The 15,106-nt window shown below is 37.3% G+C and overlaps 1 protein-coding gene across 2 annotated transcripts; it reads left to right on the top strand.

The window, feature by feature from the left end:
* Positions 1-66: 66 nt before the first annotated feature.
* Positions 67-15,084, top strand: LOC103496483 (dihydrolipoyllysine-residue acetyltransferase component 1 of pyruvate dehydrogenase complex, mitochondrial). Of its 2 annotated transcripts, none has more exons than XM_051082830.1 (23): positions 67-411; positions 1,669-1,722; positions 1,864-1,918; positions 1,999-2,029; positions 2,588-2,634; positions 2,735-2,779; positions 2,926-2,999; positions 3,347-3,416; positions 3,938-4,108; positions 4,208-4,252; positions 4,369-4,442; positions 4,934-5,003; positions 5,226-5,627; positions 6,289-6,349; positions 6,443-6,487; positions 6,583-6,666; positions 6,752-6,828; positions 6,904-6,966; positions 7,108-7,178; positions 7,424-7,484; positions 13,402-13,462; positions 13,555-13,635; positions 14,650-15,084. In XM_051082830.1, exons 1-23 carry the CDS (start codon positions 299-301, stop codon positions 14,706-14,708), a joined length of 1,914 nt encoding a protein of 637 aa, XP_050938787.1. In that variant the 5' UTR covers positions 67-298; the 3' UTR covers positions 14,709-15,084. The 2 variants fall into 2 exon arrangements, with proteins under 2 accessions (XP_050938787.1, XP_008456567.2); XM_008458345.3 differs by having other exon boundaries at positions 1,996-2,029.
* Positions 15,085-15,106: the final 22 nt, after the last annotated feature.

Raw genomic sequence — 15,106 nt, 5'->3', positions numbered from 1 at the left:
TTATTTCCTTTTTTTTATTTTATGTTTTGAATTTTCTAAACATATTCCGGAATTAGAATATGGAACATTAAAAAAGCTTTGTCTAAGACGAAAAGTTTGAGCTTAAGACTCCTGATATGTTCTTATGCTGAATCTATATTTTATTGAGAATCAAATTCAATCGGAAATTCTATTCACAAGGCGCCGTCCGGTGACTCTGCTCCGACCTCCGCCATTGGGGTCTCTCAGTTTTCTTCATATTTCCAAGTCAAAATACGCGATTTCTCCATCTGAATCTCTTCTCTGAAGGAGGATCACTATGTCGCTTCATCGGCTTCGCGATCCGGTTATTGGTCGCGCTCGCTCTCTTCTCCAGGCTCGCCTGGGAGCTTTCCATCCGTCTTCTCCTATCTCGTCCAGATACATTTCGCGGTATGGCTTTTAGACTGAATCATTTTTTATATGCTCGATATTCTTGGTTCAAGTTGTTTTTTTTCCTGCGTGGACTTTGTATGCGGTTTGCTGGTGTGGTGGTTGTGAAATTTGTTGATGTTTTGACTCGTTTTGGGAAAATTTCGTTTGATTGAGTGTAAGATGTCAAATGTCAGTTTGGTTTAATGGTGAAGGAACCGTTGAGGAACAGTTTAAGACATAAGGAATTTGTATGATATCTTGGTGGTCAATGTCACTGTCCTCCTTGAGATGCCCCAAATGTTGAAGCTTCATCCTTCCTTTGATATCTTTCCTATCATAGCAGAATATCTCTCCAATTCTTTCCTGACCACGTGGTTGATTTAATTTCAGTTCAATTTATTCTGATAGAGCTATTGTTCCTAGACTGTGTTTCGTTTTCTTGTGCCTTTTTGAATCTCTCTAATAGCTCTTCAACCAAGAACAAGCGTTGGTTAAACTTTAAAGTTTGTGGAAAACTTGTTGGTGGAGATGAGTAACTTGAATGAATTGTGTCCATTGGAATTGGTGTGAACACTTGAAACTAATTTCACTGATGACAATCTTAATGGTGAAGCCTGGAAGAACGGCTGAAACTAACAATAACCTATACAAATAGAAAGTTATATTAAATACATCAAAATATTTTTAGTGCACCACTGAAACGTAAATACAGGTCAACTTGTATGGTCAGATTTTCTGCTAGAATGCAAGTCACTTCATCCTTCTTAGACATTATTTTGGCAATAAAATATACGAAATTGATCTATGAGCTCTGAAGGAAAATTATTGGAAAATCAAATGATGCAATTGTCGAGTAACATTTTGGAAAGCTTAATATGATTCTGTTGATATTTTGATTCTTACTAAAAAGAGGTTCAAATCGAAGTATCAGAAAATGGTCAGCTCTAGCAAACTATTAGAGTATATGGAAAGCCAAAGAAATAGCATTCTAAAGTACATAACATGGGCATATTCAATTAGATAAAAGTTAAGTTGCTAAAGTGAATGAAATCTGTTGGGCAATATCTTATAGTCCTCGACTTGGTTTTTCTCTTCATGCAGTGGTTTAACTCTTCTTCTTCTTTTTTTTTTAGAATTATTCTCTAAAATCAGCAAATGGCACTACCTTTTTCTGATGCTGAGTGCATCAAAAAATGGGAAATTTTTGTTACTAGTGTGAAAATTGATTTATCCTTATGGATATAACTTTGAGTTTGTATAATCACGGTCTTGCAGGTATAGCACCTGGAATGTACAAAGGTTTTCGGCTGGTGATGGCTCCCACTTTAGGTTTGCATATCTACTGTTTATAATTGTCTTGTGCTGAAACTAACCCATATAATTATACCAGGCATTGTAGCTGCCATAATCTTTTTACTCTTCACCTTTTTCTCAACATTTTGACTCACCAACTGAAAATAAACGTGATAGGCCTGTGCCCTTTTCTTGTTTCACTGGAGCTTGTGGTCGAGCATTGCATCTAGAGGTTAGCCTTTAAGGGGCATAATTTTGACTTGTTTAGTTGAACCATTCTCTAATCCGTAACCATGTTTTCATTTTCAGCAGTCAGTTGGTATCAGGTTTTTCTCATCCACAGGTATTGCCTATATATGTGTTATTCACTTCATTTACCAGTTCCGAAATGCTTAAAATGTTGCAAGAGTGTTGGTATTTACAGTAACAGTTTATTCTCTCTCTAGCTTTCATAACTTTCTGTAGTTTGACATTCTACATAAGCCATTAGTATTTTGCTCAGAGGACTGCTAGGATAACGTAAATTGATGAGAAAATTCTATAATAATCTTGTTGCTTCAATGATTCTTTTGCAGCTCTATGTCAAGAACTTGGGTTGGGGTCATTATCAAAATTGTTCATAAACCCCTTAGAAATTAAAAACCTAGAAACGTGTTCATGATAATTGTACATTGATAGAACCCAAACTGCTGAAACAATATTGAAAGATTAAGAAATACAATATCTCCCATTTTATTCATGATCCTTGGTCCCTACCTCTCTTGAGTACTCTTACTCAAACCTGAAACCATTATTCAATTGTCCCTCTACTCTCGATTTCATGTTTTTTAGCAAGGTTTTTTGGATTCTGTTCATTATGTCCATGGATTATCTTCTGACTCTAAACTGACTATTACTTCAGATTCTTCACATGCCGTTCTTGAAATGCCCGCACTGTCACCTACAATGGTATATATCAGAAGTTACGAATAGTTACAACTGATTTTTTGGATTGAAATTTCCCTCAATTGTTATCCATTCATTACCAAATAATTTCTGTTTTCCACAGAATCAGGGTAATATTGCCAAATGGAGGAAAAAAGAAGGGGATAAGGTCAGTTTAACATCCTTCTATGGATAAACTTGTGTTATTGGTATATCTTTGTATGATTTAGAGACGACTGATGAAAGTGAAAATTCATCTTTCAAGACTGAACATCTTTGTTGACATCATTGGCTAATTTCTTCTTAACGTGACAGATAGCTGTTGGCGATGTCCTGTGTGAAATTGAAACCGACAAAGCTACTCTCGAATTTGAAAGTCTCGAGGAGGGGTAATCTTAGTTATTCTAACATTGTTTCAAAAGTTAGACAAATATATGGATGGGAATTAGAACCTCCATATGTTTTCATAGTAAGAAAGTAATCCTTGAATAACCCTCAACCTCAACAATTTTATAATTATTGTAGATTTCAAAATTCATCATCAGTGAATTCAGAAAGTAATTTTTTTGGTACTTGACCTTCAGACAACTGAGCATGCGTCAAATTTGTTTTTTAATGGTTTATCTCCTGTAGTTTTTATTTTGAAATTATACCAACTGCTTTGATTTTTTTAACTCTTTCCCCATTTGACTTAATGCTCGAGACATAATGACTTTTGGTTATGGCCATTCTTCAGGTACTTGGCCAAAATATTGGTTCCTGAGGGTTCCAAAGATGTTCCAGTTGGACAACCCATTGCAATCACGGTAATTGTTTCTATTTCAAACATGTCAGTATTTTTATCAAAGCTTACCATATAATTTTGTTTTCATTGCATCATAACGGGGGTAGTCGCTTTACTGTAATAGATTTGATTAAAAAGTTTGGACGCAAAATATGGTTGAAGTTTTCTCCCTAATTATTTTACAACTGTTTGGAAAACCGTTCCTTTGTGAAAATTTGGAAGACAAAAGTTATGTATACCATTTTATTGTTTGTATTAAAGTTGACTCATGGTAGAGTGAAACTTGGAGGTTAGAGCTCAAAACTAGCTTCATCTCCATTAGGTGCCTTCCGCATATTCTTTTTCAAGTATATGTCATTTCTGAGTATTTTTTGGTACATTGAACGACAATAAGATTGTTTGATAGGGTTTTTTTTTTTTGTATTTGAATCACTGTTTTATGGTGATTTCAAGCATACATTTGCAATGTATTTTATTTTAAGCATTAATCAATTATGCAGTGTGTAAGGGCTAACGCCGCTAACCAATTGCAATATCATCAAGGTTGAGGATCCAGATGATATCAATAGGGTCCTTGCCAATGATGTATCAGGTGCAACTGATGTTAAAAGGGAAAAAAATGAGGCCAGCACACAAGCAAGTTCCGTAGAGATAAATTCGGAAAAACTTCCTCCTCATATTGTACTCGAAATGCCAGCTTTATCTCCAACTATGGTAATAAATTTGGTTTCCCGTTTCTGCTAAGTTTATCAACTTATTATCCCTTCCTCCTGTTGAAATTTGAGATTGCTGCTCACACGTCATTTCTTTCAGAACCAAGGTAATATTGCTACATGGAGAAAGAAAGAGGGAGATAAGGTTTGTAATGTGCTTCTCAAGATTTTTTTTAAAATACGAATGCTGATGAAATTTCTATTTGTTGTTGTTCCTCTTGCAAAATTTCACTCTACTGTATTCCCTTAATTATCTCACAGATCGAGGTGGGTGATGTAATATGCGAGATAGAGACAGACAAGGCAACCCTTGAATTTGAAAGTCTTGAAGAAGGGTAATATCATTTCATATGATGGGTTTACCTACTTTCAGTAAAGCTTGTGCGCATGACTTTGTATAGAATTTTGAGTGTAGTTTGTAGTTTCAACAGCATACGGTTTTTAGGACTTCAAGTAACCATGATTACATTAGAGTATCATTAATCCATTTTGAATAATCATTAAAGTATAACCTAACACATTACGTTTCTTAATTTAAAAAAGAAAAAGTATTTCCCAAGACGGAAAATTACACTTTTGGTCCTTGAGGTTTGTTACTTACGAAATCATAAGTTGCCTTCTCGTTCCGTTTTCTTGAATTTTAAGCAACTTTTTTTTGTATTTTGTAGTAACTGTTTCTTATTAGTTGGTTCATCTTATAATGGCACTGTTACATATTCTCATTAAGAATAAGAGGGGCTTTTTTAAAAAAATAAATAAATAAAAAGAGGGGCTTTTCTTTCTATGATAAAACTCCTCAATTATTTTTGTGTAACTTAACCTGTAGGTATCTGGCTAAAATACTAGCACCTGAAGGCTCAAAGGATGTGGCTGTTGGAAAGCCGATTGCAATTACAGTAAGTGTTAAAATGCCTGCTCCCTATAACTTAACTTTGCTGTTTCTTGAGGATGAATTTATATCCAACGCAATCAAATTATACTGGTGATTGATGATGAAGTGTTATTCTCATTTTTTTTACATATTTAATGTATGAGAAATTGTACACATGTTCTTAATATTGTGGACAACTCTCTTCTTTCTGAATCAGTATGTAACATTAAGTTGTCTGTTTGGCAAGGTTGAAGACCTGGCAGATATCGAATCTGTAAAGAGCGCTGTCAGTAGTCGTTCCGGAATTAAAGAGGACAAACCTGCCGATAGTACTGTTAAAAATAATGTTGAAACATTAAACGGAGGAGGTGCTGTTGCAAGAATAAGTCCTGCTGCAAAGTTGTTAATTGCGGAACATGGTCTGGATGTATCATCATTGAAGGCTTCGGGTTCTCATGGAACACTGTTGAAAGGGGATGTGCTGGCTGCCATTAAATCAGGGAAAGGCTTGTCAGAAGTTTCTTTATCCAGAGAGAAAAAATCTCCCGAGGTCCATGCACAGGCTTCTTCCGCAGTCTTATCAGAAACAAAACCGTCAACAAAGCAATCTGATTCTTTTGAAGATTTACCTAATAGTCAAATTCGCAAGGTACACACTTTCATATTTCTTTTGTTTTAGCATAATTCTTTTTTTAGTACCACGACTGATTTTCCAGAGGCTTTGACATTAATGATTCACCACAGAGACCAATAAAAAATGGGTTTTTCAAAATAAAAAATTAATAACATTTCTTGCTGTGCTTTCAACGGGTATTTACAATTTTGATTAGATCCAATTTATATTTAGAGGAATGTACGTGGCTTCTGGATCTCGTATAATATCTAGCTTCGTTAGGGAAATCATTACCTAAATTAAATATATGGTATAGTAGTGACTCATCCTCTTTAGTTGATGCTTGTCTCTCGTGGAGTTTTCTAGTTGCAAAGGATAATAGTATTAACTTTTGTTTGACGCGTTTGAATAAGGATGTAAAGTTTCTTTCATGTTTCTCAAGACGTGCATTATAAGATTAAGAAATACAATGGAGTATGAACTGGAGTAATATGGTACAATCAGCTCTAGAATACATTCTTTCGTTAGATGCTATACACGAGTGTTATTGTCCAGTAGTAATACTATGCATGAAGTAATTGGTTGAACTAGGAGCGAAAACATGTCATTGTTATTTCTTCCCTTGCCCTCTCATGCTTTTGGCTTAATAATTGTTGTAGTATCTTATAAAATTGTTATCACAATATGGGTTTTGCAGGTGATCGCTAAAAGATTACTGGAATCAAAACAAAATACACCACACCTATATTTGTCCACAGGTGTTTAGATTTTGGCACTATACATTCATATTTAGAATCCAATTCATCTACTTTTAATGTACTGACCTTTTTTTTTTTTTTTTTTGCTACCAGATGTCGTGTTGGATCCTCTTCTTTCACTTAGAAAAAATCTTAAAGGTTTGGGATCTAAACTATTACTTAATTTAATTGGTTTTGTTGACTTACCCTTTTGGCAACATTTTACCACTTTACATTATTTTTTAATTCTACAGAGAAGCATGATGTCAAGGTTTCCGTGAATGATATTGTCATCAAAGCCGTAGCAGTTGCTCTAAGAAATGTTCATGGAGCCAATGGTAACTCTAATTCATCTTGCAAAATGTTATTGGGACCGAGTACGTTGTGCATGCTTCTGAAACTAAAATGTCCATTGCATGACAGCGTATTGGGACGATGTGAAAGGAGAAGTTGTTTTCTGTGACTCTATTGACATATCAATTGCAGTTGCTACTGAGAAGGTATATACATATATCCAACATTAGTTGTTTATGATTGATAGGCAGGCTGATCACTAAATATTTAAACTTCTGTAGGGCTTAATGACTCCAATTGTGAGGAATGCTGATTTGAAGACCATATCGGCAATTTCTTCAGAGGTACCATTATTACTTATTTTATTTCGTCAGAGATTGAGATTTACTAATTGTTATATATGTAGCAAACTGTGTATTCAGTAAAAGTGTAAATTACTTCAACCTTTTGTTTGTTCACTCTTAGTAATCATCCATCTGATTTAGGTCAAGGAGTTAGCTGAGAAGGCACGGGCAGGGAAGCTCAAACCGGATGAATTCCAAGGAGGCACTTTCAGGTGATTATGCATATCAGCTGAGCCTGAGCAAATACAATACTCTGATTATAATAGCATGATAATATTAATATCCAACTGTATTCCTCAAACTAGGATGTTATTGGTGTAGCTCTCATCTATTACGGCTGCTACAACTCAACCCTTCTCCTTGTCAGATGCATCCATAAATTACATACTTTTCTATTGCTTTAAGACTTTGTTGGAAGCATCAACGAGCTAACTTACATTTTTTGTCCTTTCTGCAGCATATCAAATCTAGGGATGTTCCCGGTGGATAATTTTTGTGCTATAATTAACCCTCCACAGGTTCTCCTCCATTCACTCTCTCTCTCTCTCTGCAGTTAGGATTGCCTTACACTTATTGAAGAGGCATGTAGTTCGCAGTTTCCAGGTTTAGGGATCACATGGAAACGTATTTTTTTCTATTTCGTTCTTTTTCCTTCTCTGATCTGTAGTTTCAAATGGTAGGTTAGAATGTCAATCTTTTTTCCTTTTCAGGTTCTTCAAATGAATTCATTCTGTAATTGAAAACAATTGTATCACATTTCATGATTTACCTCGTTTTGATGATGAACTGAATATCAATATGCTATCATATATTCATGTTTCTAAGTTTTATCTTAATAAGATCGCTATTTAATTAATATGTATAGTTGGCCCTATTGAAAGCAATTAACAACAACCCGAGACTTACGTGGAAACCCGAGAACCGGGAGAAAAACCACGATACTTTAGTTTTTATTATTTTTCTTATGAACTGAATACAATAGGTACAAAGGGAGAATAAATAGAGTACAATAGGAATAAGAAAGGAAAAGATCTAGGAAATATTTAGGAAATAAAATCTTATATATTATTCTTTCCAAAAGTACTCTAGGGCAAAACCCTACTAATTCTAACACTCCCCCTCAAGTTGGGACGTAAATATCAATGAGTCCCAACTTGCTAACGCAAAGGTCGAAGTGTGGTCTGAGATGCCCCTTGGTAAGAACATCAGCAATTTGTTGGCTTGAAGGAATGTACGGAATGCATATGTTTCCACTGTCAAGTCTTTCTTTGATGAAATGCCGATCAATCTCAACATGTTTAGTTCTATCATATTGAACTGGATTGTTAGCAATACTAATAGCGGCTTTATTATCACAAAAAAGCTTCAATGGTGTCTCACATTCCTGATGAAGATCTGACAAAACTTTCTGGAGCCAAATTTTCTCACATATTCCCAGACTCATAGCTCTGTATTCAGCCTCAGCACTGCTCCTGGCCACAACACTTTGCTTCTTACTCCTCCAAGTTACAAGATTGCCCCAAACAAAGGTACAATAATCGGATGTAGACTTTCTATCAATAACAGATCCTGCCCAATCTGAGTCAGTATATGCCTTAATGGTCTTTCTATTTGTTTTTCTAAACATCAACCCTTTACCAAGTGTATTTTTCAAGTATCTCAGGATTCTGTTAACAGCTTCCATATGTTTCTCATAGGGAGCCTGCATAAACTGGCTGGCAACACTCACAGCAAAGGAAATATCAGGACGAGTATGGGATAAGTAAATTAATTTACCTACAATTCGCTGATATTGTTCTTTATCAACTGGAACTTGATCATCAGAGTTTCCTAGTTTACAATTGAATTCAATAGGAGTATCAGCAGGACGACATCCCAACATACCTGTCTCGGTTAGCAAATCAAGGGTGTATTTTCTCTGAGACACGGAAATACCTTCTTTAGATCTGGCCACCTTCATTCCAAGGAAATATTTCAGATTTTCCAAATCTTTGATTTCAAATTCATCACCCATTCTCTGCTTTAGTTGACTGATTTCTGTTTGATCGTCTCCAGTCAAAACAATGTCATCCACATAAACTATTAGAATAGCAATCTTCCCTGTCTTGGAAGCCTTTGTAAATAAAGTATGGCCAGAGTGCCCTTGACTGTACCCTTGGGACTTGACAAAGCGGAGACTGTTTCAGACCATATAGGGATTTTTGGAGTTTACACACATGCTGACCAAATTGGGCTTCAAATCCTGGCAGGGGGCTCATGTAGACTTCCTCCACAAGGTCTCCATTCAAAAAAGCATTCTTAACATCCAACTGGTATAGAGGCCAATGTTTGTTCACAGCAACAAATAGCAGGACTCTAACAGTATTCAATTTAGCAACTAGAGAAAAAGTTTCTGAATAGTCAATACCATAGGTTTGAGTGAATCCCTTTGCAACTAACCTTGCCTTGTGTCTATCAAGCGTACCATCTGCTTTGTATTTGAGAGAGAATACCCATTTGCATCCTACAGTTTTATGTCCCTTGGGTAGAACACAGATCTCCCAAGTTCTATTCTTTTCAAGAGCCTTCATCTATTCCATAACAGCATTCTTCCATTCAGGATACTCTAGAGCAGTGTAGATATTTTTCGGTATTATGGTAGAGTCAAGGCTTGCTGTAAACGCTCTAAACTGTGGAGAGAGATTATCATAGGAAACATAGTTGCAAATGGGATGTTTAGTGCATGATCGGTACCTTTTCTCAATGCAATTGGAATGTCAAGAGAGGGATCATACTCATCAAGTTTCCTTGTATGACTCTGTTTAGCTTCATCGTTACTGGTTTCTATTCTAAACTCAGTCTCATCATCACGGTTCTTTTCTTCCATATTTTCAAGAACAACAACATCAGACTTGTCATTCTCACTCATCGTATTATTAGTACAAGGTTTTGTAGGGTTTTCCATACCTTGGTCTCGAGGAGGTTCGACATCTTGGACTGGAGCCGGCGGTTGACTAGTAGGGGACCCAACTTCCTTTCTGAGATTCCTCCTGTAATATGTTTTCCAGGGAACTTGGTTTGTGGGTAAGATTATGGGATGAGGATCAATGTTAGACACGGTAATAGGAGTAGATTCAACAAATTCAAAGGTGCTGTTAGACTCTTCACTCACACTCTCCCCTTGAAGATGGTTAACGGGAAAGTAGGGTCGGTTTTCACAGAAAGTAACGTCCCTAGTGACAAAGTATTTCCTAGACGGCGGGTGAAAACATTTATAACCGCGTTGGTGAAGGGGATACCCAACAAACACACAGGCCTGAGCTCGAGTGGTAAATTTGGTTTGATTAGGGCCTAAATTATGGACATAAGCGGTGCTCCCAAACACACGAAGAGGAACCTCAGAAACAAGACGAGTAGAGGGGTAAGACTCCTTAAGACAATCTAAGGGAGTCTGAAGGTGGAGGATACGAGAAGGCATTCTATTGATTAAGTGAACGGCTGTAAGAATAGCATCTTCCCACAGGTATGATGGAAGGGAAGTGGAAAGCATAAGTAACGGGCTACTTCCACAAGGTGACGGTTTTTTCGTTCGGCCACTCCATTTTGTTGAGGAGTGTAGGCACACGAGGTTTGGTGAACAATCCCCTTGGAGGCTAGAAATTCACTAAGGTTATGATTTTGGAATTCCCGACTATTATCACTTCGAAGAATTGCAATTTTTGTATGAAATTGTGTTTTGATAGTATGATAGAAGTTTTGGAAAATGGATGGAACCTCGGATTTATCTATGATAAGGTTGACCCAGGTAAGACGGGTATGGTCATCAATGAAAGTTACAAACCACCGCTTTCCCGAGGAGGTGGTGACCTTGGAAGGACCCCAAACGTCACTATGGATGAGGGTAAACGGTTGTGTAGGTTTATATGGCTGTGAGGGAAAAGAGACTCGATGTTGTTTAGCCCGGAAACACACATCACAAGATAGAGAAGAGACATCAAGTTAGAAAAAAGGTGGGGAAATAAATATTGCATATATGTAAAGTTTGGGTGGCCCAGTCGAAAATGCCACAACATACAGTCTTGTTTAGAAGTGCTAAAGTAGGATGACAGTAAACTAACCCTAGACAAACTACTACATGAGGTATCATCACCAAGGATGTAAAGTCCCCTGCTATGTCGGGCAGTGCCAATCGTCCTCCCCGAGCTCATGTCCTGAAAATAAACCGATTCTGGTAAGAAGATAGCTTTACAATGCAACTCACGAGTGATCTTGCTTATAGATAACAAATTCTAAGACAGTTTAGGGACATGCAAAACATTCTGGAGAGCAAAACCGTCAAAGGGAACTATTTGTCCTTTGCCAGCGATCGGAGCTAGAGAGCCATCGGCTATTCAGATTTTTTCATTACCGGCACACGGGGCATATGATATAAAGTGTTCCAAAGAACCTGTCAAGTGATCTGTAGCCCCCGAGTCTAAGATCCAGGGATTCTTCCCATCAACGCTAATAAGCCGAAGGGACTGAGGCATACTTGATTGAGCAATGGCACCCAGAGTTGGAGTCTTGATCTGGCTTGCAGTAGGATCAGTTGATTGAGAAGTGCTAGCAGGGGTAGTCTCACTAATGTAGGCACGTCCTGAGTTCTGTTTCTCGTTGGAGGACCGTTTCTTACCTCCTGGGGGACGACCGTGGAGTTTCCAACACTGATCCTTGGTGTGCCATTGTTTCTTGCAGTGCTCACACACAGGAATTGACTTCCCATTATTCTTGTCACTGTCATGATTTGAGGACCGAGCGCTAAAGGCAGCGGAGTCAATGGTAGGGGTAGTCAATACACCCGTGGCATTAGTGCGATCCTCTTCCAGGCGGACTTCAAAACAAACTTCCATTAGGGAGGTAAGAGGTCTTTGTCCGAGTATACGACCACAAACATTATCAAATTTAGGATTAAGTCCTGCAAGGAAGTCATAAACACGGTCAGCCTCTTCAAGTTTAGCATATTGTGTACTGTCATTTGTCCCAAACTGTCTCTCTGCACAAATCCATCTCTTGCCAGAGGAGAGAGAGCTTGTTAAAATAGGTAGTTACGTCCAGGGTCCCTTGTTTGCAATTATGGACCTGTTTTCGAAGTGTGAATAACCGAGAGGCATTCTGTCGTTTCGAGTAAAGGGTCTGAGTTGTATCCCACATATCTTTTGCTGTGGCTGCATATAGTAGAGGCTTGCCGATCTGTGGTTCCATACTATTAATCAGCATGGACCGAATAAGTGAGTCATCTCCTTTCCAAAGTCGTTCCAAGGCATCTCCTGGTGAAGGACGTACAGTCTCTCCAGTTAAGAAGCCGAACTGGTGTCGACCTTCGAGGAACATCTTTATTGATTGGGACCAAGAAAAATAATTTTGACCATTTAATTTTTCTCCTGAAAAACTCACTGTAGACGAACCCAAAGAGCCAGTTATATAATTTGACGGTAAATTAGGGAACAAAGTTACCGGGTTCTTGGAATACATCAGCAACTTGGTTGGTTTGGAGTGCGTCGAAGATTCGCCCGCTTCAATGTCCGATCTATTCTGGGGGTTGATCAATTCCGTTACCAGAAAACAGCGGTTGCTGTAAAGAGTCAACGTACAGCAGATGCTTACTGTACAGATTTGATAGATTTACGGTTGAAGGTTGCTGTCCGGAGCTCATAGGCGGCACGTGAGGATGCGGATGGCCGGAGGGGTTTGACGGTTGGACATCTGACGGCGCGTAAAGGGAACGGGCTGGGCGGTGACGTGAAACAGCGGCGGCGATCCCGGCGGCGGCAGTGACGGGTTCAGTTTCGATCTAGATTTCTCTTAGGTTATTTTTTAGGGTTTCGTTATTGCTTTGCTCTGATACCATATTGAAAGCAATTAACAACAACCCGAAACTTACGTGGAAACCCGAGAACCGGGAGAAAAACCACGATACTTTAGTTTTTATTATTTTTCTTATGAACTGAATACAATAGATACAAAGGGAGAATAATAGAGTACAATAGGAATAAGAAAGGAAAAGATCTAGGAAATATTTAGGAAATAAAATCTTATATATTATTCTTTCCAAAAGTACTCTAGGGGAAAACCCTACTAATTCTAACAGGCCCGTTGCTTCTCACTATTAGAGCCAAGTCTAGGTGGACATTTGAAAGTAGCATTGAGGAATTTGTTTATATAAATTATTTAAAGAACCCATCTGAATTGTCACTGCTCAAATTATTTGCTTTCACAATTATTTAGTAAGAGCAACTTCAAATGTTTATTTGTTTCGTTGTGTTTCACATTTTATATGCGGATAAACCCTTCTACTTTCCCTGAAAATAAAGTATCATTTCTTGAAGGCATTAAGTCCGGCCTCTTGCAGGAGAATATCAATAATTTGATAAAAACAGCAGCATTTTGTATGATCTTGTATGTTTTCATATCTTTCAGGCTGGAATTCTTGCTGTAGGTAGAGGCAACAAAGTTGTTGAGCCAATAATTGGGGATGATGGTACAAAACTCGCTCCTCATATTTTCAACCATGAAAGTCTTTGATTATTCAAATAACAAGTCAAGTAATCTTGGTTATTTACTTTTATCCAGGAATTGAGAGACCTGTGGTGGTCAATAAAATGAATTTGACATTGTCAGCCGACCATCGTGTATTTGATGGAAAAGTTGGAGGTACCAAAACTGCTATTGTGTTCGAGCTTTACTTTACCTCGTCTTTTGTCTTCTCTCATGTAATGGATATGAATCTTCTCAAATGTTTTAAACTTGTTGGACTGGCTCACAGTTTTCTAGAATAAGAATGATTTTCATCCTTGGTCAACTTAATAGTTACTGTTGTTGAAAACAAACGGAAATAACTTGACCTTGGTAATCACTTTAATATTTCTCCATGTGACCAATTGATATGGAGAACGGCCTACAAGAACCCCTTAACCTTATTCTGAAAATTAACAGATGGGAGATGTGGTTTGTTTTTGCTTAATCCTTTATAAACACAAAATGACCAATGTTGTTATCTTGGGCAGTAGAAATTGTTCTCAAAATTAACTGATAAGAGGTGTGTAGTTTGGGCTCTTTGGGATGAACATAACGGTAAACTTTTCAGGGACACCTCCTCTTCTTTTGGTAGATTTTTTATTCGGTTCTTACTAATGTGCTAGGGCCTCAGTTCTACTAAAATATTCTATAAGGGGTAAAAAGGAGAGTCCAAGTGAAAGTTAGCTAGAGGAGGGTGACCACCGAATTGTATGAAAGTGAGGAGGAGTCCAAGTGAAAGTATGTACGTTTTTGGTAATTAGTAAAGTAGTCGTGAAAGGAGGGAACCAACTCTCTGTACTCAACTAGGTTGCAAACTTGCAAGCTTTCAGGCACTCTTACGTTCTATCGATACTAATATTGATAAGGGATACCTTACATAATGCTTTTAATTAGCGTGAATCCATGTCTCCTTTTACATCCTATAGTTTATCTTTTTTCTTCTCTATTGGAGAGATTTCTTGTAATGAGTTTTCCCTATTTCTCATTCAATGAAATGTTTCTTTATTCTAAAAAAGAAATTATTTTCATGGTTAGACTATGAGAAAGAAGACAGTTACTACTTGATTTTTGAATTTACTTCGATCGACCATTATTACAACAGAGCGGCTGCACTATGACGACCAATTGAATAATTTTCTTTTTTTGCAGGCGAATTCCTCTCAGCTCTTCAAGCAAACTTCAGCAGTATCCAAAGACTGCTATTGTAGAGTTTCTTCAAGTTGATTGAACATTAGCAGCAGATGGATTTTGAAACCAACTTTTTCATTCCTCAAAATGTCAAAGTAATTATTGCTTTGATTTTGCATCTTTTTCAGCTTACATAAAGAATTAGTTGTTGATTCAAATTGGCCATTGTCAGTCAGTCAAGAGAACCAAACTTTAAGCAACCTTTTCCATCATCCCAAGTTATGTGTTTCAAGGAATAATGATGTACAAAAAGATGAGTGTCTTGTGTTTCGTCTTTTTGCATAATTTGTTGGGTTCATTCAAAAATTTTGAATAATTTCTTTTTTGGTTGCTTTTGGTATGGCACCAATCTCCATTATATTTCGAAGGAATAAATGAAATTGGCGATTCATGTCATTCTATCTCTCTCTCTCTCTCG

Source organism: Cucumis melo, chromosome 3 (assembly GCF_025177605.1).
Source record: "Cucumis melo cultivar AY chromosome 3, USDA_Cmelo_AY_1.0, whole genome shotgun sequence".
Lineage (NCBI taxonomy): Eukaryota > Viridiplantae > Streptophyta > Magnoliopsida > Cucurbitales > Cucurbitaceae > Cucumis > Cucumis melo.
The sequence above is the reverse complement of the archived record's forward strand: the minus strand, read 5'-3'. Positions and strand labels throughout refer to the sequence as shown.

Coding starts and splice junctions, on each gene's coding strand:
- LOC103496483 (XM_008458345.3), top strand. CDS start 299: ATGTCGCTTCATCGGCTTCGCGATCCGGTTATTGGTCGCGCTCGCTCT. Junction 3,417..3,937: donor GACAACCCATTGCAATCACG/GTAATTGTTTCT, acceptor AATATCATCAAG/GTTGAGGATCCAGATGATAT. Junction 7,179..7,423: donor TTCCAAGGAGGCACTTTCAG/GTGATTATGCAT, acceptor TCCTTTCTGCAG/CATATCAAATCTAGGGATGT.